The sequence below is a fragment of the Melozone crissalis genome, unplaced genomic scaffold, assembly GCF_028551555.1.
Source record: "Melozone crissalis strain CALT ecotype California unplaced genomic scaffold, PUWL_Pcris_2 ptg000008l_1, whole genome shotgun sequence".
Classification (NCBI taxonomy): Eukaryota; Metazoa; Chordata; class Aves; order Passeriformes; family Passerellidae; genus Melozone; species Melozone crissalis.
Window position 1 is genome coordinate 9,529,243 of NW_026535786.1, and position 25,929 is coordinate 9,555,171.

The 25,929-nt window shown below is 40.4% G+C and overlaps 1 protein-coding gene across 5 annotated transcripts in view; it reads left to right on the forward strand.

Annotated features, from left to right (window-relative positions):
* The window catches only part of TENM4 (teneurin transmembrane protein 4), a 590,588-nt gene that overhangs the window by 424,689 nt on the left and 139,970 nt on the right, over window positions 1-25,929 (forward strand). For all 5 annotated transcript variants that reach the window (XM_054270092.1, XM_054270093.1, XM_054270094.1 and 2 more), the window contains 2 exons: window positions 16,646-16,747; window positions 21,827-22,021. In XM_054270092.1, the coding sequence (XP_054126067.1) occupies window positions 16,646-16,747; window positions 21,827-22,021 (297 nt within the window). The remainder of the gene's footprint in view (window positions 1-16,645; window positions 16,748-21,826; window positions 22,022-25,929) is intronic.

Genomic DNA, 25,929 nt, shown 5'->3' on the forward strand with positions numbered 1-25,929 from the left:
TTCTTCTTTTCAAAGGGATGCTTAAGTGTTCTAGCCAGACTTTTCTCTTGGCCTCATTGCACTAATATAGGGAAAAACAAGGAGATTAAAAAAAAAAGAAAAGAAGCATTCTTAATTTGCCTTTGAGCATCAAGGGAATGGTGAGGGTGAGAAGCATGTCAGATTGTCTTCAAGGCAATCTTATTTTTTTTGGTTTTGCTCTTCTGTACCTCCATGACTGCATGATAAACAGAGCAGTCCATGGTATGGAGCCCATGATATATTCGACATATCCCCTGCTGACCTTGAATAATTCAGGGTTTTTGTGATTCAGAAATGAGGAAGTTTTCTTTTGCTACGCAGGTGGGAATCACTTTATCCACTGGCAGCTGTACATCTGCACAAAGCTGTAGTGTAAAAAACTTGTTTAAGTACAAGCTACGAATTTTGTAACAGACTTAAGTAAAAATTTTAGGTAGGAAAATGTGGCTTATTGGCTAGAATCTGTCCAGAAAAGTGCAGCATTTGTATAAGTACCATAAAAATCACTGTAATAGCCTTAACAAGGTGGTACCTTTCTTCCCCATCTAGTTTTCAACAGGTTGTTTGAAAAAAAATAAATAAGCAGTCAGGTGTTTTGTGTAACTCTAATGCTTCAGAGCCTTTCTAGTGTATTCATGAAGTCTGGCAAGACATGGCTGCTAGATTTTAAGTACATAAATACTGTGGTACTGTGGTGTTACTATTTTTTTTCACTGCCCAAGTAAAGAGAATAAGGCAACCTGACAGTGCTTATGAACCAGTGTGTAAAGTTGCTACACAAAACAAATAAATCAAGTCACACATGATGGGAGCCTTAGATCTGTCTGTGCTCTTCAAAGGAGTTGTGTTGACTGTCAGAGGCAAGCTGCCATTTCATTTGATTCCTGTGGCAAGACCACCTAAAATATCTCCCTTTATTATTCCAGTAACATAGGGTTTACAGTAAGAGCAAGTTTGAAAAGTATAGCTGCGATGCAGGAAGAAGTAGGATCCAATGATCTGAGAAGCAGACCAGCAGCCTAGAACTCCTGAATTCTGATTGATGTGTTAATTCCTCCCCAGTCTAGGCTCATGCTTCAGCTGCTCACTGTGTAAAACTGAGGAGAGTGACATTTCTCTGGAGATGCTGTGAGGATGATAGAACTGCTGGGAAAATGAATGAAGCATTAATTAATAATCACAGATAGTAGTAGAAAGCACAAAATTGATAATGGTGATCATAATGATAAGTTCATAAAGCCAAACTGTGCAGTCATTGCTTCAGGCAAACATCCCCTGCGAGTGAGGACTCACCAAAATAAATGGCAATAGCTTTTACTTCAGCAATAAACATGTTGGATGGAAAGACTGCTGATTTTCCAAGTCTTATCTGCTATGTTTCAACAGACCGAGCAGTTCAGAGCCAGCAAATCATTGCAGGCTCTGTATGACAGTATCAACTGCAATTACTATGCAGTGCTTGCCTGGAATGATTTGGCTTCCATTATTCTAGTGAAAACTGGAGAAAAATGGAAAAAGGCATCTGTATTCCCAGTTTGATAACACACAGTTAATTTCATAAATTGTGAGGCTGTCCATTATACAGCTTTGGAATGTGATAAAGCTATAACTAAATCCACTCAGGAAGGTTCGCATAGATTTTGAGGGCGGGAGATGGCAACTTGGCCTGTTTTCTAAATGGGTGTGGAATCATCCTCACTGAAGGGCTAGGTGTTTTCAAAATGTGTGCCTGCTACATGCCCCGAATGTAAACCTGGGGAGAATACAGCCTTGTAATGCCTGTCCGAGCTTATACTTCTGAATAATACAGGAAATCCAGGTGGAGGGAAAAATATCCTGGAAAAGTTTTCTGCCTTTAACAGCGTTTTTATATCCCATTCTTCCAAATTACAATTTATCACATTATAAAGGAATGGACGGTCAAGGTCTTTCAATCATAAATTAACCTTTTTGTAAATTACATTGTTGGCACTTTCTGAAATTCCTAATAGAAACACTTCTTTGAGAAGCACCTTGTGGCTTCACAATCTGCCACAATCTGCCTGATAGTAGTAATTTATTTAGCGCAATCTTGTCTAGTGAAGCAAAACAGTAGGCTGAGGAATCAGCTGGAATCAGCACATCTGCGACAGATTTTGGCCAAAAGTCTGCTCAGTAGAAGCAAGAAACATCTGAGAACCTGAAAAGAGCATCTGTGGAGTCAAAGTGTCTTCCAGCAGCTGTTACTGCTGAGCTCAGGCAGTCTCAACTGTGCAGGGCCATTGAGAAATCAAAAGGAAAAGCAAAATCAATTGTCTGTGAGAGGAGAGCATTGCTGTTTACCAGCTTGTCACCCAGCAAGCGACAGGAAACACATGTAGAACACCCGAGATAGGATGCAAGGTTTTATCTCATTCCTATCTTCTACATGAGACAATGCTCAAGTTAAGAAAAGGACCATTCTTTCTGCTCCCTCTGCCATCTGTAAAAAAACCCTGCTGTAAGTACTTTCCTCCACTGAAGTGCAAGAGGAACTCCAGTGTGATTTATAAGGGGCTGCCAGTACATCCAGCACCTGGTAATAGACACCAAAAGGCACAAGCCCTTCCTGCAATAGCTCAGAATATAACCTACCCCATGCAGTCCCTAGGACAGCACTTCACACTCAGGAATGGAGAGTGTGAGCAGAGGAACACTTCATAATAGGACTGAGCTCAAAGGAGAAATTGCAGGGCACAGAAACAAGCATGGGACTGGGAACTCTCCTTGTGTGAGAGGTGACAAGAATGGCTTCCTTAGCACTGTGTGAAAGTGCCTTTGTGTTTAGCTTATTCTTAGCAAAGGGAAAAGCAAGTATCTGAGTGGCTTGGATTTGCTTCCATTGCTTTTACTGTTTATGTTAAGGCTAACTTAAACTCTAGCAACTTCCACTTCAGAGAGGGATACAGAAGTGTGATCTACTTAAAGTCTCAAATCCATTTGTGTTATTTACACTTGCTTTGCTAATGTCTGGAAAAGTCATGTAAATATTGAGGAGTCAGGATGCTGTGCAGAGTAACATGGGATGTGATCTGTTCTGGCTTGCACAGTGCTTTTAGCTTCTTAATGCCACAGTTACTTGACTTAAAAGTCCCCTATGTACTATTAGATCTTCAGGACTCTGAAGGAGGAGAGGTGGTTTTAATGTCCCAGCTACCCTTTTCTGAACTTCTCCTTAGGCTAAAGAGGCTGAAAGTTCAGCAAGTACTTTGCTGAATCAGAGCTCCTTAACTGCTAATGAGACTCCAGCTGCTCCGTGGAAGAGCTCAGTTCCCACCTATTGCAGGAGTATGGTCATCTTAGCCCTTCTGTTTCAGAGAGGGACATGGAGCACTTCCACCTTGTGGTGACCCTCTGCAGATAATTAGTTAGCAACCCATTCCTGCCCACACTCACAGCTCTTTTTTTGCTCTGCGTAGAAAAAGAAATACAGCAATATGAGAACTGTGCCAGGAAGGAAAATCACCTAATTTTTGATGTTATTGATCTCTGTGCTACAAAATAGTAGCAGAGCTTTGCAGGCTCTGTAAATAGTTGTTTTGACTTTGGCTCTGTATGCCCCCCTACAAGCAGATGTCTGATGCTCTATCAGATGGGTGATGCTTTTTTTTGATTACTCGCTTGCTGCTGCCAACCCTTTTTTTGATATTTTGTTTCCTTATTTCTGCTCTTACCTAGCTTCTCTGAGTGTGGCCAAGCTCATAGGTTTCAGGTAGTCTTTAGAAAAGATACAGTCACTCAATTCATGTAGAAAGCAAAAAAATGCATTTATGAGTCCCTGCCAGGCTGTGCTAAGTTTTTCTTTCCTTGTGTATTTGATCTCATGAATGACATTTTGTTGACAGGTCTGCTTGACTGAAAATGCTTATCCTCAGAGCAGGTTCAAGTTATGCTGCAGCACTGCAAAGTGTCTTCCTTTAAACATCCAGCTGGCCACAGAGTGTGAGGGGTCCTCTGTGAGAATTGAACTTATCCATACAAAAGATTGGCAAGAAGACAGGAGATTGCCCTCTCCATCCTAGCCAAATCCAGCCCAGTCGGATAGGTTCAGTATCACAGGGCGGGACAGAAGTGTGGGGTGAACTCCCTCTGCCTGAGCTTTGTGAGCTGCAGGAATTGCCCACTCCAAGCAGGTGTTATGGTGTGCCTGGTGAAATTTCACTTTCATCCAGCCCATGTGCAAATCTAGTCTGTTCTCTTTGTAGGGTTTAATAAAAAACAAGCATGGGCTGAGCCTGGATTTGGAACTAGAAAGAGGGCTGTGCAGAGGTGAAACTTTCCACATTAGCTTGCACACCTTATATCCAGAGTTTGTTTGCTATTCTCAGTAAAACAGTGATGATGATTTTGGATAGATAGTGACACAGCCCTTAAAACTTTAGCAGCTGAAAGTCAACAACAGCTTTATCAGTGCACCCTTAATCTTTTCATGTTTTTCCTCAAAACTGTTGAACAGCCTTATTTCCCAGTGAAGTGAGCCAAGAGGGTTGAGCATGTTCCAGAGTTGGAGTTTATCTCTGTGTCTGCCTTTTCAGACAACTCCTACCAGATCAAACATTCCTCCTGGTTCTTAAATCCCTTTCAGCTTCAGTCAGTAATGTTTGTACGTGATCCTATGGTACACTGCTCCCTAAATGTTAACTGCAGCTTTCTGCCTGCTGCTGCTAAGATCAACAGCACTTCCAAGGACCGGGAAGTCAGACCAATTGTTTCAAATCTAGATGTTACTTGTAATGACCTTTTTTCTCTCTGCAAGTGTCTGAAACAATTCTTGCATAATAACCCTTCTTCCCAAGCCATAATGGCAGGCAAAATTATTATTTCAGCATTTTGCTATTGAAGACGTAAGGCATCTCTAATAAAGAGGAAATTAGGACATGTCTCAAAGATAATTAAATAATAAGAAGCCTTTAAAGGTCAAATGCTTGGCTGTGAAAACTTCCATGGCCTCTCTGTGTAGAGTGTATCTCTTCACTGATGATCAGTGAATAAAAGCAAGCAGTAGAAAATTAAAATGTGTAAAGCTAGCTTAATTTTAAAGCAGAGATGCGGTAACGTATTTAATGTTATATTTGAACTTTTTCTTTAACTTTTTATTTTGATTTCTATATGTACGCACCTCTTTCAATAGGTCTTACAAGTGATAACTTGAGTGGAGAAAATAGAAAAATGGACAGGTACTTTCATTTATATTGTTGTATAAAAGAAATTAGGCCAGGATGGATGCCAGTAAGTATTCATCTCAGTAGAAGTTAGATGTTTGAGTGTCTTTAATGTTCCAGATTTTGTCTGGTTTTAATCATGCTTTAAAGTGGTAGAAAAATGAAGGTAGATTTGTCATTTTGAAAAGCTTTGCCTACATCTGTACTTACATGGACTGGTAGCATTGAACTTGCATGTCCATGTGCTGCTTTCAGGCAGGCAAGTTCTCTTGATCTGACAGAGCTTGTACAAAAGGTTTATTGATTGGGGGAATTACTTTAGTTTTAGGGTCAAGAAAAGGTTTGTTTATTGCTGAAGTATATGCCTCCTTTCTTTCTTTCTTTCTTTCTTTCTTTCTTTCTTTCTTTCTTTCTTCCTTTCTTCCTTTCTTCCTTTCTTCCTTTCTTCCTTTCTTTCCTTTCTTTCTTTCCTTTCTCTTATTTCTTTCTTTCTGTTATTTCAGTCCCTGTGTTTTTCTGTTCACTTTTTTTCAGAAGAGCATAATTCTGCCTTAATAACATGGCATGTAAGTGCTGTCTGAGGGGTTCTGGAGAAATGTGTAAAACGGTGCATATGGTTTTCGTTTTTACACTTTTGTATATAGCTCTTTCCACGCAGCCCAGACTGCGGGCTAATGTAAGCACAGCTTGTTTTATTCCTGTGTCGTATTACCGAGCTGCTAGAGCAGCTTTGTGCATGCTTTTCTTTCCATGAATGCTCCCTGCTAAAGCGCAGAAATAAGATTGTGGGAGTTACTCGTCCGCTTTGGCAAACAAAAAGAAAACTCTTTCTGTGCTTGAACAACAGACACTTTAAAGCCTCACTTTTCCAAAAGCTGTATTCACGTGTACATACTTGCATTCAAGACCACAAAAAAAACAGAAGCCAACAACATCAGCACCTCAGGAGTCACTGGACCAATCTTCATTTTGCATGGGGGCCGAGCAGATGAGAGGGACGTGGTCTGTGCAGTCACTCCTGGCATATGTTGACTTTTTAAATAATAACAGTTGGCCTGTATATTAGATGTGTGACTGCTTTCTTTTGCTGAGTGCTACAACAGTCTCAGAAAAAGTTCCATAGATTATCTTAAACTGATTTCTGGACAGCTTGCCAGAGGCTCTGAGAAGGAGCAAGATTTGACCACATATGTGCAGCAAGTCTGCAAGGGGCAGGAACAGAGCCATAAGTACTGCTTTTTGTCTGCCTCTGACAGAAGACCACCAGAACAGAAGAGTTCAATGCAGCTGCCACAGATGCCCCAGAGAACCGGGGGCATCCCTACAGGGGGGCAAGGCTGACAAAGAACCTGGAGGGGAGTCAGGCTCTTGTGTAGCAGTGGCTGCAGGTCAGGCATCCTGCTTGGGAGCATGTCCCTGGCACCAGGCACTTAGATAACTGAACCTCACATATCAGTCATTCCAGCCAGTGCATCCTTAGTTATCAGCTGGATATATTAACTAAAGACTTGGAGTAAAATGAATTTTTATTTGTTTTATGCATCCAAAATTACAACATTGCCAAGGTTTCATGGCATTTGTTTGACCAAAAGAGATTACATTTGTAGCTCTCTGTGTGTGTATGCAAGAATGGTTTGGGTTTTTTCGTCCTGTAATACACCAACTTAAAACATCATTTAAAATGAAACTCAAGGCCAGATTTAGCCTTGCCCTGAGCTATGACAGTAGAAAATGTAATGTACTGAACGTGAAGTAACTTCCCTCTTGCTAGTGCAGCTCCAGAAGTTGAACCCTGAAGGCTGAATAATTGTTGTTTCCTGTATTAGTTTGTAACAATTTATGAGAGTGGGAAGGAGCAAAAAAAAATTCTATGCAATCCCCTGGAGAAATAGGGGATATGAGAGTTTCATCTACTGGAGTGGAATTCAGATTTAAAAATATTCCAACTGCAAAAAAAGGAATCTAAGAAGAAAATAACTGTTCACAGTGTGTCTTTCTAGATCTCTACAGCCATGTCACAGTTACCTTACAAGTATGGATTAAGGTCTTATTGTGCTTGGAAGCTGCATTGTAGAAGGAAAATTAAGAAGACTTCAGTCCAACAGCTACTCTTTGTTTAAAATCATTCACTGAATTTTTTTTCCCAGCTAACTTCCAACCTGTGATCACATTTCAAGTGCTTTGGAACAGAGTATGATTCCTTAAGAACTGTATTTCAAGGCCCTTTTGTGCTTTTAGCATTGCTCACGTTGTAAGAAAACAGTGTTCCATGGACAGCAGAAATACATTAGCAGGATTTCCTGAAAGTTGGTGAAGTCAAGGGAGATTTTACCATCAAGTTAAATGGTCATATACATCGACCAATGCCCAAGTGCTTTTGAAATCCCATTACACTTTATGCTTTCAGCCATCTGAGAGCTTCAGATTATAAGGCATTCTGCCCTGGAAAGATTTCTTCTTAATAAGGAAGCAGTAAGAGAAAGGAATGAATCAGGGAGATAAAGATAAAGCTCTCTCTCAAAGGGCAACCCAAATTCAGACCAAATGTGGCAAAGGTTTCTGAAATAATCAGGCTTGTTCTCTTCTTTATTTACTCCCCAACTATTCCCACTTGGTCCCTCTTTCTATAGAACAGAAGTTCAAAATAAGACAGAAAAAATCTGACTTTTTAGTATTTCCAGCTGGGACTGAAGTCAAATGTGCTTGAAATAGTGTGAGAAAGACCGATATGATTGTGGTGAGAGCCATTTGAGTACCTGGATATACATCTCAAACCTGGCCTAAAAAACAAAGTATAGACAGTTCAAGGGAAAATATGCTCACATGATGTACTGTGAAATTTGGCAAAATCAGCAGCTCTTGGTTTCAATAAGCGACCTAACTGCCCCTGAGCACCAAACCTTCTGTGCTTCACCATCACCTTGTAAAATGGCCCAGCCTGCAGAGTCACTTCTGGCAGGGGCAGGTGTCTCTTGTCAGTACCCTCATGGAGATGGGGGTGTATCTGCACTTGCAAATTGCTTTTTTAAAATGTTCTTGCAGAAAAAAGAGGAGGGAGAATAACATTCAATTCATTATTGTGGTTATGTCCTCTCTCACTTTGCAGGTTCAGGAGTGATTTAAAGAGCTGTTTAAAAGACTGCCTGCTTGTTGCCCTTTTCCTAATTTAGCATCCTTATACCTGCATGTGAAGATTAGAGTTCCACTGGGATGTGAGAGCAAAACAGGGTTATATGCATGGGTCCTTAATTAAAACAGACCTCCCAGCCTTAGGAAAAAGAAAATAAAATAAAAATCTGGCACAACATCAACCAGCATTAGTAGTGTCAGCATCATGCTAGTGCCCTACAGAAGAGGAAAATGTGAAAGAGCACTCGAAAATAATGACTTGAGTTTCCATGATGATGTCAAGACTTTCACATATCAGGCTGCCAGGTGTGGAATACTTGAGCTAGAAGTATAAATGCTGTACAAAATAAAAATGAAGCAGAAAAATTGAAATCTCAGCAGGTGATGATGTACTGTAAGAAGGAATCAGTCCTTTAAAGCTTCATCTAGGGAAGGAAGAGGAGGAGCAAGAGAATATCAGACCCAGCATTTTCACACTTCCTTTGTTTCCAGGGCATTTTCTTTCCACTTACCTTTGTTTTCCCTTTTTTTTTTTTCTTTTTTTTTGGCTCATGGTGTCAAATCTGACGCTTGAAGACATCTGAAACCTGTTTTATCCCCTCTCACCTCCACGTGAGGAGGGGCATTGTTATCACAATTACAAGGGCAGTGACAGTTCTCAAGACTGAGAATCCAGCCTCTCCTGCAGTGAAATTCAATTGAGTAGCATCATTTCTTTGAAAAATAAACAAGACTGCAAGCTCTGCAACTGGGAAGTAAATTAAATGTGTTCACAGAGCTTCAGAATCCTCTTTGTCTTTCATGTTATACTGCTTGACTTCCTATTAAAATTATTGCTAACGTAGTTGGGGCAGTGACAAGGAGCATTTTTGTGAAAGAGAGATGTTATTGCAATGAACTTCTAGGTGTCAGTTTTATCCTGGACAAGCAGATCTAGGGAAAATAGTATGTGGCTTTCTAAGGTTGCTCTAGTGCAGCAGCAAAGAGTAAGGTGAAATAATGTGGTGTCCCTTCACTCTCCCAAGCAATATGATTCAGTGTACAGTGAGAGGAATGCTGGGCACTCCTCATGGCCCTTTTGTACTGTTGTGGCTGACAGAGGATTTCAAGGTCAAATACAAACCATGAAGTCTCCCTGCTTGCTGCCTTGCTCCCTGTGCCCTCCATCCCTCCCTCCCTCCCAGCAAAACGTTTTTGTTAGCCAGGGGAACACAACTAGGCAGAAAATAGATCAGTGGACAGCTAGGAATAATATATTTCTGTGTGACAATAAATGTATGTATTTATTTGATACAGTATACAATTCTATCCTAATTATTTTATTTACCTCATTTTTTAGTTTACTTGCTATTTTTGAATTAATGTCTCTCATCTTTGTATAGAGATAGTCAACATTTATTAGGAAAGGATAAAAACCTTTTATTGTACCAATTAGTATGTATGCAATATCTTCCTGGGCTGGTAGATGAGTAGCTGTGGCAGTTTATTTTAGGCTGAGCAGCTACATATATCTTCTCACCAGAACTGAGCAAAAGATTTTGAGGCCATTTCTTATGTAGTGGTGGAGTAGACTACTAGTTGAAGGGACCAGACAGGATACTTTAAAAAACCCTGCTCTTTTCTTTGCATCTCATTTCTAATATGGAATATTCTCACTGGTACAAGGTTTTTGTATTCCTTGAACCTTGATTCCTGAACTGAGATTAGCATTGATTCATTAAGGTCTAATTGTCCTGCTCTAGTGCTGTTCATACATGTTTCTGACACCAAACACTGCCATCTCCAAAGCATCTTTTTGAGATTATCAAATGAAACAGTTACATTTGAATTCATACAGCCACATAGCACTGAATGGCATTTAATCAGTTCTTAGAAAGCAGTCCTGGTGCTTATTAACTCCCAGAAAGCTACTGCCTTCAGTTGCCAGCTAGATAACTATTTTTTCTTTGCCAATAGATAGTTGCCTCTAAATGCCTAGGGAATGATGATGCTCGGTGGCAAGTACAGGCTATAAAATATTTATCTTTAACACACAATTGTATTACTGCAGCCTCTAATAGGATTTGATGTCAGGCAAACATCTGCCTTGGCCTCTGGCCCAAAGATAGGGAAACAAGCTATTAAGTTGGATGTTGCATAGTAAATAAATAAGGCAGAAATACTGTTAAAGTAGCTGTACTGCTGACCAGCAAACTTGGTGAGTATATAAAAAAAAGAAGTCCATCAAGAGTCTAGAAATTTGTCTAGCTTCTTAATATGTTTATTGTGTTGCATCTGGATAAAGGTAATTCATGTCAGTAGTTGTGAGCCAGGCTGACAGATCTTTATAGAGTTCACCACAGTAGAATTGGCTTTCATGGGGCTTTTTGTCAGCAGCAAAGTGGTCCCCTGAGCAGACCATTAGCCTGGGAGCTTTGTCGCTGTCACATGAGTCAATTTATAATGAGAAGCAAATGCTGTGTTGTATTTGTGTCCGTGCCTCAGATTAACAACATTAAAAAAATGGGAATGGTAACAGTTAGCAATTTCATATTGAACTTGATAATACCCTTAAACAAAAGATAGTGTAGTGTGAAGTCTTACAGTGGGTATGGGCTGGATCATGCCAGTTTATGGCTTCTCTCAGAGTGAAGGGTGATTACAGTGGGAAAACTACCAATGGGACAAAGGTTTCAGCCATGTTTCCCTCAAAATCTGCCAGCTGTGAGTTTACTTGTACTGAAAAACATCCCATGAAAGAAATGGCAAAAATAGCAGATCAATGTTATTTTTTGCAATATGTTGAATTATAGCTGCTGAGGATACTTAGAGAATTTTTTTTTGTTTCTTTCTTTGTTTGCTTTGATATTTAAAGCTCATGAGCAGAAAGGACCTTAAAGAGTACTTCAGAAGAGTTTTGCTCTTGAAGAAGTGTAGGCTTTTGCACTTAATGGATGTTTTCCCTTTCTTATTTTTATGAATCCAGAAAGTGTTTTGTACATCCTCCTTTTCCTGTGTGGGGTAGGCTGTCCTAGAGTAGGGAGTACATGCTCTGACAGGGCATTTCCATACCATTCTCCAAAATGACAATGTGGATCTGAAGACCAAGTGTCTCTTTATGTCATTTAGACTTTCTGTCAGAGAAGTATGAGGATATTTATAATGGAGAACTGAGAAGGTGCCCAGAGGGCTTGAGCACCTCTCCTATGGAGACAGGCAAAGGGAGTTGGGGCTGCTCAGCCTGGAGAAAAGACAGTGCCAAGGAGGCCTTAGAGCTCTTCCAGTACCTAAAGGGGCTACAAAAGAGCTGGAGAGGGGCTTTTTATAAGGGCACGGAGTGATAGGACAAGGAGGAATGGCTTTAAACTGACAAGTAGGCAGGTTTGGGTTAGATATTGGGAAGAAATTCCTCACTGTGTGATGAGGCAATGACACAGGCTGCCCAGAGAAACTGTGGTTGACATATCCCTGGAGGTGTTCAAGGCCAGTTTGGATGGGCTGTGGAGCAACTTGGTCTAGTGGAAGGTGTCTCTGCTCATGGCAGGGGGATTGGAACTGGCTGGTCTTTAAGGTCCCTTCCAATCAAAACCATCCAGTGATTCTGTGACTCCATTAAATGACTTGCTTTTTCAGTTGCTAATTAGATTGTGAAGCTGGCAGAACACTTAATTCCATAGGCAAGCTTCTGCATTCCCTCTTAGAAACCCCACATCCCAAGTTTTGCCTATGCACCCCTGGTGTGAGTTGTTTGCTTTCGGAAGTTTCACTCCTGCTGGTGGTTGAAAGGTGACATGGAAACTGTGTTTTCAGTGTTCTCTTTTCATTCAGCAGCAAAACCTGATGAAGGCATCATGCATCATCCATTGGCTGGCCCTCCAGTTATTAATCTCTGCCCTTACCGGCTGGTGTCAGTCAGATATCTCTTGAGGGATTTGGAAGCCAAGAGAAATCTGTGGGAATCAGACTGGAAACAGAGAACATATGTATCTCTTTCTAAAATAGAATTGTTCATGGTCTCACAGTGAACTTTAACAATTAAATAAAAGAAAACAAAAACATTGTCATAATTCTCTAAAGGAGTTCCCATGGTACTATTCATAAAACACCATATGGAATTTTGTATATATTGGAAAATACTCCTCTAATTATGTGAACAGCTTACAGAATAAGCTGTGTAATGGAGACTAGAAGCCAGCCATAACTGCAGTGGCCTGTTTTTGCTTATTGACTGATAGTGTGTCACCTCTCTAGCAATGCTGACTGTGAACATACTCAAGACAGCTGCTTTGTGCCACTGACTTACGGACTCCCTGAATGTTAAAGTTGTGTCCTTCTATCCCGTATGATAATAATTTGGCTAAGCCCTAGCTTCTGAAAATGTCTGCCTGATTCTTTATTCTTTCCAGGGTTCTCCCACCACAACTCCCTAATTTCTGATGCCAAGTCACCCTCCTTCTCCTGTTTAGCTTGAAATGTAGGTGTTAGAGCGCTGTGCATGAATGTGTGTGCACTTACACATGCCAGAAGGGCCAGAAAATTTTCTGAGGTGCCCAACTGGCAGTCTGTAACCACTGAAACAAAATTCAGTCCTAGGATGAAAACAGAGGTTTTTATGAGAAGTCTTGAGTGAGTATAACTTGCTAATGCCTGCAATTTCAAAGTAGAAAGAAATTCCAGGTTGTGATTCTGCCTAAGAATATAAATAGGAGCAAGTTCAGTGTTGCACACACAGCTTGCAGACTTGCTCCTCCCAAGCCTTAGTTTCTGCCTTGTTTTGCGCTCATTAGCTGTGGAGTTTCTTGAGAAAAAAAGTGTGTTCATTTAACACTTCCTTTATGGAAATACTTTGGAGTTGTTTGGGAGTAGCTTTGAGACAAAGATGCGCTGCATGAACCTTCGTCACTTTTCAGAATTGATTCTCAGTAGTGAAGAACTTTTGGGAGTGTGTGAAGACCTTAATTGCCCTGAATCACCAGGGAAGTTTGCATCCTTAACTGCTAAAAAACAGCAAGTGGCACAAGTCACAGAGGGAGTGGAGTTTCTTTTCACTTCATCTCATCTCTATCAGGCAGGTTATTCCAGGGCAAATAGAGGTAGTGTAAAATGAGAATACATTAAAAATGTTACTTTTGGCAATATTAGAAAAACAAGGCACATCAGAGAAAGCACTGAAATGGGATGAAATGATTTTTAAGGGCCTACTCTATTATTAATAGCAGAGGGTATTCAGGCCACAAGTAAGAGCTATTGAGGTGCTTCAGTGAGGAAGGTAAAATGGGTTTCATCTACCTGTTTTTTAATTCCTTTTGAATTCCTTTAGCCACTCTATGGCATGAGACAGTTTGGCCACCCTTGAAAAGAAGTATTTGGGAAACCAAAGATTGAGGAGGTAGTGACAGATGAAGTGATATGTGTGCATATCACTGCAGCTTTACAATGAGGAATGCCAGATCTGCACATGAACCAGAAAATAGATGTGAATTTTTTTTTAATGTGTTAGTGTCAGTCACTGTCAGCAGGGATCTGACCAGTTATAGGTGTCTCTGCTGAACCAGTCAGAGGAGGAAAGGATGCACCACCAGAGTAAAGGTTCTTACATGGATTCACCCAGAAATTCTGGAAAGGTTTGTTACCTAAGCACAGGTCTGCTCTGTTTCTGTGGTCACTATGAACTTTATACATAGTCATTGTAGTGGACAATGTAATTCAGTTTAATCTGCAGTGGACATTGAATTGGTGTGCAGAGTCTTACCTGTCTTGTCCTAGGCATCACAGACACACCAGCTGAACCCACTGTAGCTGCAAAATGTTGTTTCCAGTAAGAAAGATTACCATTTAGCTGATGTAGTGCATTGTCACACTATGGAACAGTTGCCATGCTTGATGTTATGCTACTTTTTAGATACTTTCTAGATGTTTTTGTGGGTCTTTTTACTATTTTACTTAAATATTTTATTACAAAAATATACCAAGAAAGCTATATGGATATTTACTCCTTTCCAAGATCTCAGTTTAGATCATTAAAGTGAAAACTTGGGAAAAAATTTTTACAAATAATTTTTAATATTCTAAAGGTGTTGTTAATGCTGTGAGTCTGTCCTGCATCATGCCCTGAGGTATTCCCTTTGATTTCAAAGGTCACACATGTTATATCTGTGCAGGGTTGCTCCACCTTGCAGCCCCTGACCCAGTTGGAAGTGGGATGGTGAGATGTCATGGGACAGCTGCACTGATGCTGAATAGCACAACCCTTCTCAGTTTTCAGGCAGCAGGGAAAAAAAATACTCTAGGTTTTTTTTCTGCTGCATTTTTTTTTTTGCCACCTTTTGAGCTTAACCACCTCATATGAGGGTCTGACAAGTGCCAGAAGCAGCACAAAAAGAGGGAGCTTAGAGTTGTTCTTAGGATGAGAAGATTAGAGGAAAAGGACTGACCCTTTCAGCTGCAGGAGTGGTTAAATCTCCTTGCCCATCTCATTATCTTGTTTCGCAGAACTCACACTCTCTATGTTCTTCATGCGTGTAAGTATGTACATAAATAACTTCCTTTTCCTAAATCTCTGGGTATATTTCTTGAAGAAAAGAAAAATATAAGTATTGTAAAAAAAGCATAGAGAAAAAAAGTCATAATGTGAATTAATTTTTGTTTTCAACAAAAACAAAACTCTGACATTAACCCATGTCAGAGTTCTGAAGATTGTATACACATGGGCTGATATTAACTTTTGATTTACAGGATAGATTTGTGTTTATACCTGCTATGAAATGAGAGATTATATTCTTAAATATCATTATAAATGCACAAGGCCTTAGTTACATCTTTATTCTAGGAAGCATGACTGCTCTTTAACTAGCAAAGATGGCAGCTCAAGCCTAAAGGGTTGACTGCATGTTGTTCCACACACCATGAAGTGAATATCTGCTTAACTACTGAGTGTTAGAAAACTGACAGCACTTCCTTGTACCTTTCTTGCTGCATGGAGCTGTCTGCTTATGAGATGTCTGAAGCCAGGACTTAAAACATAAAGGCTTTAAACTGGTTTTATTATTTAAATTTGCTGTTGTCCATTGTGAATTATTGAATCATACCACAGCCTTTAAAATGTCCTTCAGAAACCTCTGCTCTTTGGCAAACACCCATCCAGAAACTGGCTTCCTTTCATTTGTGATTGGAAACTAATCTTCACATCTCTGCTGTCGCTGGTTCTCTTCACTTGCACTGATTGGGAGTTTACAAATAACTTTGCTCCCACGAGGTCGCATGAAGTGTATCTGTGCAAATGCAGTCATTATTCACAGGGCTGAGATTTTCACCCCACTCCATGTGTACCACCAGTGCTTCTGCTCTGTAACCAAATCCAGTTTTCATCTGATAGGCATTTCCCTCAGAGAAGATGTGAAATAGCACTGTAGAATGAACCATGGTATTTATTACAATGTCTTTCAAAGCTCCACTCACATTTACTCAGTCTTCACTCAGTTTTGTGTAAGAAAATAAGATTATTTTCATTCTCTTTTTGATGTGTTTACCAGCTTGTGTTGTTCTTTAATGAAAGATATGTTTTAGTCCCAATATTCTGAACTCTCTTTGAAAGAGAAGTGCTAGATAACATTTTGCTTACCTGTTAACTTCCCCTGAAAAATGAATAGCTGGTGTTTTTGCCAAAGTCAGGGAATTTAAGATGATAACTAGAAATAGAAAATGTGAAATAGACCCATTCCTGTTCCACCAAATAGAATATTAGCCCCAGCACTTTAAGCTGTTAAAGATACAAATTATATAAAATATAATGTATTATATTCAATATAATATTGCAGAGCAAATAAGAAGAAATTTGGTTAGAGGTATTTCGTGAACAAGCAGATAGGATGAACCAAGGGTCTGTGTTCAGTAAGTTCATAAGGGAACATATCTATCATCACTCAGCTCTTTTTGGCGCAAATAAAGGCCTCAAGGTCACTTAAGTCAACAAAACTGGACCAGCAGTGTATGTTCTGCCATGAGAATGGTGTGTATTGCATCCCTCCAATAAATTCAAAGACGAAAAATGGTCGTAAAAATATACAGGAAGAAAAGACATTTGGAAGTTTTCAGGTACTGAGAGAATGCCCAACCTGGTGGGTGCTGAGCAGCTCGTATTTAATCACAGAATTTGCAGTTGAACCATCCATTGATGTAAATGGATGAGCAATGTTTAGTGCAGCTCACACTAATGCTTTCAACCCAAGTGCAGCAATTGCTTTGAAGTTTCAACTGTCCTGCCCATCCAGAGCTCTCCTAAACTCAGAGGTGTTTTCTTGCCTAAAGAAGTGTCTGAATTCTCTTTTTTTTTCCAGAATCAGTGGATAACTGTCCCAGTAATTGCTATGGGAATGGAGACTGTGTGTCTGGGACTTGCCATTGCTTCCTTGGCTTTCTGGGCCCTGACTGTGGCAGAGGTAAGAATTTATGCTTGGTGAACTGTTACCCTCTCCCATTCAGTTAACATTTTTGTCCTGGAAATTATATTCATGACAGTGCCTTCTGCAAAGTACTCTTCACCCAGTGTGGGGATGCTGCAGTAGAGTGGAAAGAAGTTGATCTGTGAATTTTGTTTGCCACAAATTTGCTAAAATTTCGATCAGCGGCTCAGGGGCTCGTGGGTGTTTACCCTGGAGAAAAGAAGGATCGGGGGTATCTTACTGGTCTCTAGAACTACCTGAAGGGAAGGTGTAGTCAGGTGGGAATTGGTCTCTTCTCCTAAGTAAGTGATAGGACAAGAGGAGACATCCTCCAGTTGTGCCAGGGGAGGTTTAGATTGGCTATTGCGAAAAATTTCTTCAGCAAAGGATTCAGGCTGCTCAGGGGAGTAGTGGAATCACCATCTCTGAGAGTGTAGGTGCAGCATTTAGGCACATGGTTTAGAGGTGGGCTGGCAGTGCTGGGCTCAGGGTTGGACTCGATCTCAGAGGGCATTTCCAACCTTAATGATGCTGTGATTCTTTCCTAATCGTGCCTGCTGTGCCCTTAGCAGCAGCACAACCCCTTGGGCTGCTTGTGGACAGGCGAATGTCATGTTGGAAATTTTCTCTCTGGAATTGACTTTAGAAAACAGGACTTATAAATGTGGCATTATGGTTTGTTTAGCAGAGCACTTTTATCATGGTGTGGCATGACAGTATAATGATACTTTCTTTTAAGATACTAATTATACAAAAAGTACCTGGCAAGTCTGCCTGAGCCTGGCTGTGGGGAATAGGGCAGTGTTAGCATAAGGCTAGGAGTGGGATAATGGCAGAACAACTGGTTACTCTGGCCAAAAGAGAAAACACTGGGAGGACTGGGAAGGAGACTTACCCCAGTAAACAGTATAATACATTTTTCTGCTCAAGTGATAAGTATTTTTAATAAATGGCTTTGGAAGGGTTTTCTTTGGCCTGAATTTTTTAGGTTATTTAAACATTTAAAAAACAAACTGAAATACTTTTAGTAAGAACACATTTCAAACCAAGATATGAAAACCTTGCATGTGGGAAATGACAGGATACTGTGCATCAACCTTTTCAGGCCCTTTTTTGGCTCCAACAGTCCAAGAAACTAAGTACAGATTTATAAATCTGGAGGAGGAGGTAGCATAAAACGTTAGTGCCCACCCAAGGAGTTGCGGTGAGGCTGCAGGTCAGGTCTTTACCCCAGCTCATCGCTGCTTTGGAAAGCAGGCTGGCGCCTTCCCAAGAGAGAGCTAAACTCTGTCCAACCCCAGCCCTCTCCCCCTCCAGCTGAGCTGGGTCACATCCCAGCAGCGAGGCAGGAGACAGAGATAAGGAGCCGAGCACCCCCAGGGCCGGCGGGAGCTCCCCCGCCAAGGCAGCAAGGCCGGGCTGAACCCGGCGGGGTTTCAGAGTTCACAGCCCAGTAAGATGGATGTGGCAAGCTGTGTCCCTGAGAGCTGTTATGTCAAACTTCTTGCTGACTCAGGTTACACTTGGTTTGCATTTCCTTACACTTGGTTTGCATTTCCAAGCTCCTTTTCAAATCCCTAGAGCTGGAGACAAAAGGAGTTTTTTCCATGTCCCACAGCATATTCCAGCTCACACCTCCTAACTTTCAGTAGGGGCAGAAGTTCAGGGCTTATTTCCCCCAAGGCTCCCTGTAGAGTCTGTGGAGAAGAAGAACTTTCTTCACTGTGAGTCAGAGTGCTTAAACTCTTGTTCTGAATCCACTAGCAGAGAAGTTCACATCCCCTCCCTGGCTACCCTGAACTTTCTCAGGCTTTTCAAGGGAGCGATGTGTGTCTCCCATTTCACCAGAGCACATGCTCCAGCTGCTATGAACACCTTTTGTTAAACTCTGTCTTTTCCTTCAGAATCATCTGGGTTCAGATGTTGCACTCTGCCTTTAGGAAGACAGAAAAATACCTGGAATGCCAAATTTATGTTTGTATATGCATGTCCATTCACTGAGTGTGTTAAATAGATCATATTGCCATGAGCATGAGATGCAAGGATTCCAGGATTGTCTTGTTGGCTTTCAGGGGCATCCAAGACTCTTCTTTTGATCTGTAAGTCCCTCAAAAGGCAGCGTGTGTAAGGCGGTAACAGTATCCATCTGCAGCCCTTCACAATCCTTGTGCGGAGCAGTAATCCTTAAACAAGCAGATTCCTGCTCACATGAAGCATTCCATGGATTTCCTGGGTGTTCCTTTATTTCAGTTCAGCCTTGTAATTTACCATCCAAGTGAATGGGAAACTCTGGAGCAGAAAGCCTTTCTCATTTTAGTAATGGTTAATTTCTAATGTATTATTAACTAATTATTTAAAAAAAATAAATGAGAGCAAGTCACCAGAGGTGTATTCCATAGGCGTTTTGAAGGTTTTCTTGGACATGGGAGGTGGCCCTTTCAAGTTCTGTTTAAAGTAAACAAACAAACAAATGATCTTACTCACTGATGCTCAACTTTGCAAGAAACAAGAGTATGCATTTGGATTGCTGCTGTCATTACCACACTAGAGAATTACTGTAATTTTGCCATCACAGACATTGTTGGAATCTGAATGATCAAATAATAATTATATATCTTTATATATGGAAAAGAGTTGCATAAATACCAGGAGAAAAAATTCAGAAACCTCTTTTGTGTTTATTCATTATTGCATGCTACAGAGGAGGTCTTGTTCTCTCCATTGCCTGTACATTTGAAGCAGTTCTTTCCAGGTGATACTGAAGGACTTCTCCACAGAAGGCTCTGTGCAGTGTCAGTCTCAGTGCAGATGGTCAGTAATTTATCTGATCTTTTACTGAGTGATCAGCTGTCTTGTCAGGAAACCTGTAAGTCTTTCTCAGCAACCTCTCCCTGGTTAAAGGCAGTTATTCTTTCTTCTTGTTGAAAAGAACTGCAGACTATCCCCTGCCAGTGCCTTGAAAGAACAATGTCCATTACCGAGCATTGAAATTTGAGATGGGAGGGGCAGAAAATTCCATCACTTAGCTGAAAAGTGAAATTACAGAGTGAGTGTGCTGTGAACCATGCACACAATACAGTGTATCTTACACAATTTAAGTCTCATATTGTATAGGTAGATACCATCTTGCAAATTATGCACTTGCAATGCACCACGGCATCGTGTTTCCTTTAAAGTGAACAGAATGCTCCTTAGTAATAACAATTGCCAAATTCCTTTCTTTCCTAAACCTCTTTTATCTTGGTCAGGCAAATGCAGTTCACTGCATATCAAACTGGTTTAACAGTCAGAGTTGGCAGTGCTTTGTATTTTATTGAGGCTGCTGTAGTTCTGGAATACTCAAACTGACTTGACTATAAGGACGTGTGGGAACAACTCATGATGCACTTTGTGAGATTACTGTCTGAAAATATGGAAGAGAAGGAGAGGAAAGCTTTCCTTAACCATGTAATACCCCTTCCCACACGTAATCAAAGTCAGGAACAAAGCAAAAGAGAATTCATCACATGCCTAATCCAGTTGGATTAAGCAGCAGAATGGAATATCCATTTCACATTTGTCCTGTATAAAATTGTTCATAAATTGCCTTTCTGAGAGAAGACCAGCTGCTCTCACCTAAGGCTGATGTGCAACAGTGAACAAGAGCAGTCTGTGTTGAATATATGTCCTTGCAGCAGATTTTGAGCAAAATAAAATGAAAGAGAACAAGACTTAAGCAAGAAGTTTCAAGGCAGAGTGAACAGGAAAAAGCTGTTGTTTCTGAGGGACTGAAATCAGCATCTTCCTTGGCAAAATCAGAGGAGGGGACAAAAGGAGTATAATGTGGCTGGTGTGGAGAATGCCATAGGGAGAAGACATCATCTGAAAGGAGCTGGAGAAAGCTTGCAGAGGAGTGATTACAAAAAGCTGTCGTCCTGGAGGCTGAGGTCTGGTCCTTGATGCCCTCTGCTTCCTTGGGGAACTTGTTCTGTATCCTTCATCTCATCCCATTTTCCAAATTCATTTGGAATTTTCCTGGCATTTTCCAAATTCAGCTCTGAAAATGCTTAATCCTGGGATCCATCATGCCACAGCTTGAGCTTGTCATTTTCTTCTTCTTCCCTTTATCACAGGGAAGAAATCCTGTATCTGGGTGGCCTTGAGAGTCACCTGCCTTCTCTGGAAACAAGGACAATTAAAAATCCTTTATAAGTCCTTTATAAATTATACAAATTTCAGAGGATAGATTTACATTTATTACAGGGAGCTTAGAAACAGTAGAGGCCAATTTTGCCTTGTGGCTGGTGATGAATGGAGTCCAGCAGAGATGATAACCAAAAATGGGGGCTGGACATTCAGTTAGAACCATAGAATTGTTAAGGTTGGAAAAGACCTCTAAAACTCTTTTCATCAAGTTCAGCTATTAAGCCAGCACTGCAAAGTCCACCACTAAGCCAAATCCCCATATGCTCCATCGGCACATCTTTTAAATTCCATCAGGGATGGTGACTGAGTTACTTCCCTGTGTAGCCTGCTCCAGTGCTTGACAACTCTTTCAGGGAAGAAGGTTGATAGCTGATGGAATGACATGAGCTAAATCAGGGAAGTAGTCCCAATGTGGTATTCTGGGCTCTGAGCAAAGCAACTGAAACCTATAAAGCTGAGAGTTAACTCAGAAAAAAACAGGGGAGTGATTTGTGTGCCACTGAGGCAGTGTCAAGGAACGTCTGGCAGCAGGTCAGGGATAGTGATAAGCAGTCTAAGGTCAGTGATGCTCCAGAAAGAAGACATCAGTGCATTGTGAAATCAGAATACAAGAAAATGATGAGTTTAGTTAGTGAAAAAAGGTATCAGAGACACAAAGCAAAAAGATAGTCTAACTTAAGAGCACTGTTTGTTTGTTTTAAACACTTGTAGGAGAATACAGTTAACAGCTGGGTATCATCCATATAAAACACTGGGTTTTGGCAAAACAAACAGCAGCATACCCCAGTGAAGATTGTGTATGAAGAATGTAAATTACATGCTGGACTCTTGTGCTTCTTTTTGAAATGACTTTCCGTTTGTTTTAATGTGATTTTTGTTGTCTGTCCGTAGCGTCCTGCCCAGTGCTGTGCAGTGGAAATGGGCAGTACATGAAGGGAAGGTGCTTGTGCCACAGTGGCTGGAAGGGAGCAGAGTGTGATGTCCCAACCAACCAGTGCATCGATGTCTCCTGCAATAACCATGGCACGTGCATCATGGGCACCTGTATCTGCAACCCCGGATACAAAGGCGAGAGCTGTGAAGAAGGTATTTGCAGGATGCATTCAATTAGCCTTTTGCTTTGATTGTTATTCTGTAATTATATGGACGGAGGCAATTCAGCATGGACGGGCACTTAAACAGAACAATAATAGGCACCTTACAGATACAATAGATGGATACAACATAAAAATGATATGTTGTCATAACTCCTTGTTAGCTATCATACTTGTTCAATAATTGGATGAAAAGCCATCAAATGCTTCAGATAGAAGAATCTAGTTGAAAGACCAGAACATCTAATCATATGTTCAAATGTTCTTATTAAAGCATCATTTCCATTTACACATCTAAATGTATAATTACTTTTACAGCGCTTTCTTCTCTGCTGCGCTATGCCAGGCAATTTCAGTTGCTTACATACACAAAATGGTGGTGTGTGAGAAAAAGTCCCTGGTCCTTGTCAGCTTTAAAAGCTTAGAAATGCTCAGGACTTGAATTAAATTCTGCTTCAAAGTCAGATATTATTTTAATGGCTTTTCCATAGCTTTTTTCTCACATTAGCCCCCCAAACAGTTCTCATTTACATTTAGATTTATGGCTGCTTTTAGTACTTATCTTTAATCTTTTTGTGTAGGAACTCACCTGCCAACAGAAACCTTTATCTTCCTGAGTCTGTGACTGCTTCTTACTGCTAATGAAAAAGTGGACAGTTTTGCAAGTGTATAAATCATTCAGAGAGTACAAATATATATCCAGAAGAGCATTATTTAAAGAATAATGTTCAAAATTTTGAAAACTATTTTCAGAGTTCTATGCTGGTGACCTGATAAATAATTATTCTTAAATTGCACTTCTACAAGTACATATATAAGGCCTCTTTCCCCGCTTGATAGATTAAAGACATCATTTGATACATTCAAGAATGACAACAGCTTGAATTAATTTATGGTTGTCTTCATGTATGCAAGATAAAGATTTATCTGAAATGGCTTTATTTTTTGGGCAATGAAAATAGGCTGAATTGGACTCAGACATTCAAATGGCATCTAATCTAGCAATTCTTTTGATGTGTATAATGTATTGGAGTGGGACATCTCTGATGTAGCTTGGCTTCAGTGTCAGTAAATGTTAGAGATGAAGACAATATCAGCTCTTGTAACAATAAGCCATCTCTTGTGAAAGCCTCATTTTGGCTTAAAGCACAATTCAGTGCAGCTGTGGGGCATGCAAAACCCAAAGATTGTGACTACTCAAGTATCTTTAAAGCATCTCTGTAGACCTCCTATTTACTAGATCATATCTTTACTGGATAAACAGAAATGAAAAGATCCCGATTTTGCCTCCAGCCAGAAGTGTTTAATGTGTGTAAATCAGAGTGAGATTTGCCCTTTTTCTAACAGGAACCTTTATTTCCCTGGTCACGTTTAAAGCAGAAAAGCCAGGCACTGCTCAGTTATTTTATGTTATCGCTGTAGCGGGGGACAGTGTCAGTCCCACTAGGTCAAAACTTGAAAAAAGGAGGAAGAACAAAGAGAACATGGTTTTTCTTATGGGCTGTTTGGTATTTTTCCAAGCATGCATGTTTTTGATACTCAAGGCATAATTTGTGTTACGTTGTGAGGGGGGGAAGCAGCTCAGAAATATGCCATGTGGGAAATCTTGAGAACATATATATACATATTTAGATTTAGTAAAAAAGTTGATTTATACTGTTTTTTAAATTGCTTTTACTCTTTGATTTCTCTTCTAAGAAGGACCATCTGGTATTGATTACTTTTTATTATTTCTCAGTTCTCGTAGCTTCACTGCTTGGTCCTTGTTTGTAATGGGTTTTCATTCCAGGGTTTCTCCTGTCTTTTCTTTTTCCCCCATAGAAGTTCAGCAATGTTTATAAAACATCAGCCAACAATCCTACGCGAGATTTTCTTTTCTCTTCCCTTAGTTTATTGGCTCATATTTTATAAGGCATGGCCTAAGCCAGCAAGACATTGCAGGGAGGGGAGCAAATTTAAGAAGTGAAATATGAGAAGTTACTCTTTGGGCACCGAATAAGCCTAATAACTTGTGTGACCAATGAAGCATGAAGCATATTGGGGAAAAGTGTAGAAGAGGCACTAACCTTGCTTGCTACATGATTTATCTCCCTGGCAAAGATTCTGCGCAAGGCTTAACTATAAACAGGGCATTTTCCAATCAAGAATTTGGCCATTTGGGACATTTTCCAACCAACAACACAGGCGTATGATTTTTTTTTTCTTTTCCGGGTATGCTAGATCTTGTCAGCTCTGCCCTCATGCCCAGCTCCTCATCTCTGCTTTTCCCGGAGCTGAGCAGCTAAATTTGTCAAGCAGAACTCCCTAAAAATATACCATTGTACTCCAAATCCACTAAGCAATTGATTAAGAAGAAAGCAGAAGCCTGTAATCCTGTCCCAGGGCCCTTCCGATGGTGCAGAAAGCCTAAAGAGATAGATCCAGTGAGGCTGAGATTAAAGTAGCCGTTGTGTGTGACATTTTCTGAAAGGGCTCATTTCAACATGAAAAATGGCCTTGGGATTATGATAAATGGGGGGTTCTGACATGCACATTCCCCTCCTATAATCGTCTGTGTTAGAGCTGAGATAGCAGATTGTCTGCCTCCTGTGATGGAGGCCCCTGCAAAACTCACCTTTTTCCCAGCTGACCTTCAGAGGGGATGATTAATTGCCTGGAGGTAGCCTCTTGTCAGTTAGCCTGTGATCTTTGTTCTCTATGTTCAAACCATCTGCTGAGAACGGACGAGGCTGCTACTCCATCCCTTAGTCCTTTTCATACTTATTACTGCTGAGAAAGAACAGGGCCAGGGCTTCAAGGGTCTCATGCTAAAATTGGCACCCTCGCTCCCAGTTCGCTAACAGTGAAGGAGATTTATGGACTCATCCTTTCCAGCCTCTTAAAATTTTTGAGGATTGTTCCAGCTATGAGCAGAGCTCCAGGAATCAAACAAAAAAGAAAATTCTCTCTCATGCCTTGGGATAGTAATAACTGAGCCATTACTTGTCAGACTGAGAAGGGTTTGAGAATCCAGGGAATTATCAGAGCAGCTGTTGTGTTTCCTTTTAAGGTTTCTGGATCTTAAACAGGTCAGTGGAATTCTTATTAGCTTTTCCAGGGGTAAAAGCTGAACCACAAACGTGTCGTGTGTGCGGTAGCCATGTTCTTTTCTGCTATATCAGAGCCAGAAGCTGGACAGTTTTCCTGTGCTGCTTAGCCAGACTGACACTTGTCACCAATCCCCAGGGAACTGCCACACACCGTTTCAAAAGATGGGAAGAATTTCTCTAGGCTGTCCTATCAGCTTTTATCTATAAATAGACAATCGACTCCTCCAGTCGGTTTTTCTGGGAGGGTGTCTGGTGCATTTCATATTTTTCGATTACTGGGTGAAATTCCCCTGTGGGCAGAGCAGCTGACAGTTGCCTACAAAACACATAACTCAAGAGTCAGGGAGGGAGTACATTTGGTCTTTTGGTGTAGATTGCTATACCCCTAACTAAATGGTCTCTGATCTTGTTAGGAAAGTTCCTCTTTGTGGGGGGGAAGTAAACCTCAAACATTATAAAAAAGAGTATTAATTGATCAAAAATAAAACCAGAAGAACACCATTATAAAAAAGGCATGATTTTATTTTAATCCTTATTCAAGAAAAAATGTCTATGGCTATTTTTCAGTGTGAAATTTCTTTAAGTCTCCATGAAACCTGTATAGATTTAAGCACATTCTTCAATTTAAGCATGTATTTTGCTGAATAAGAATGTCAGCTTCTGCTGAATCTTTATGCAAAATTCTCTCTCAGAAAACTAGGGCTCAGCTTCAAATTCATTAGTAATAGTAATTTAGGTTATTTTAATAGAATAAATGAAGACACACTATATGTACGATAGAATATAATTCTTATTTTATTCTTAATTGATA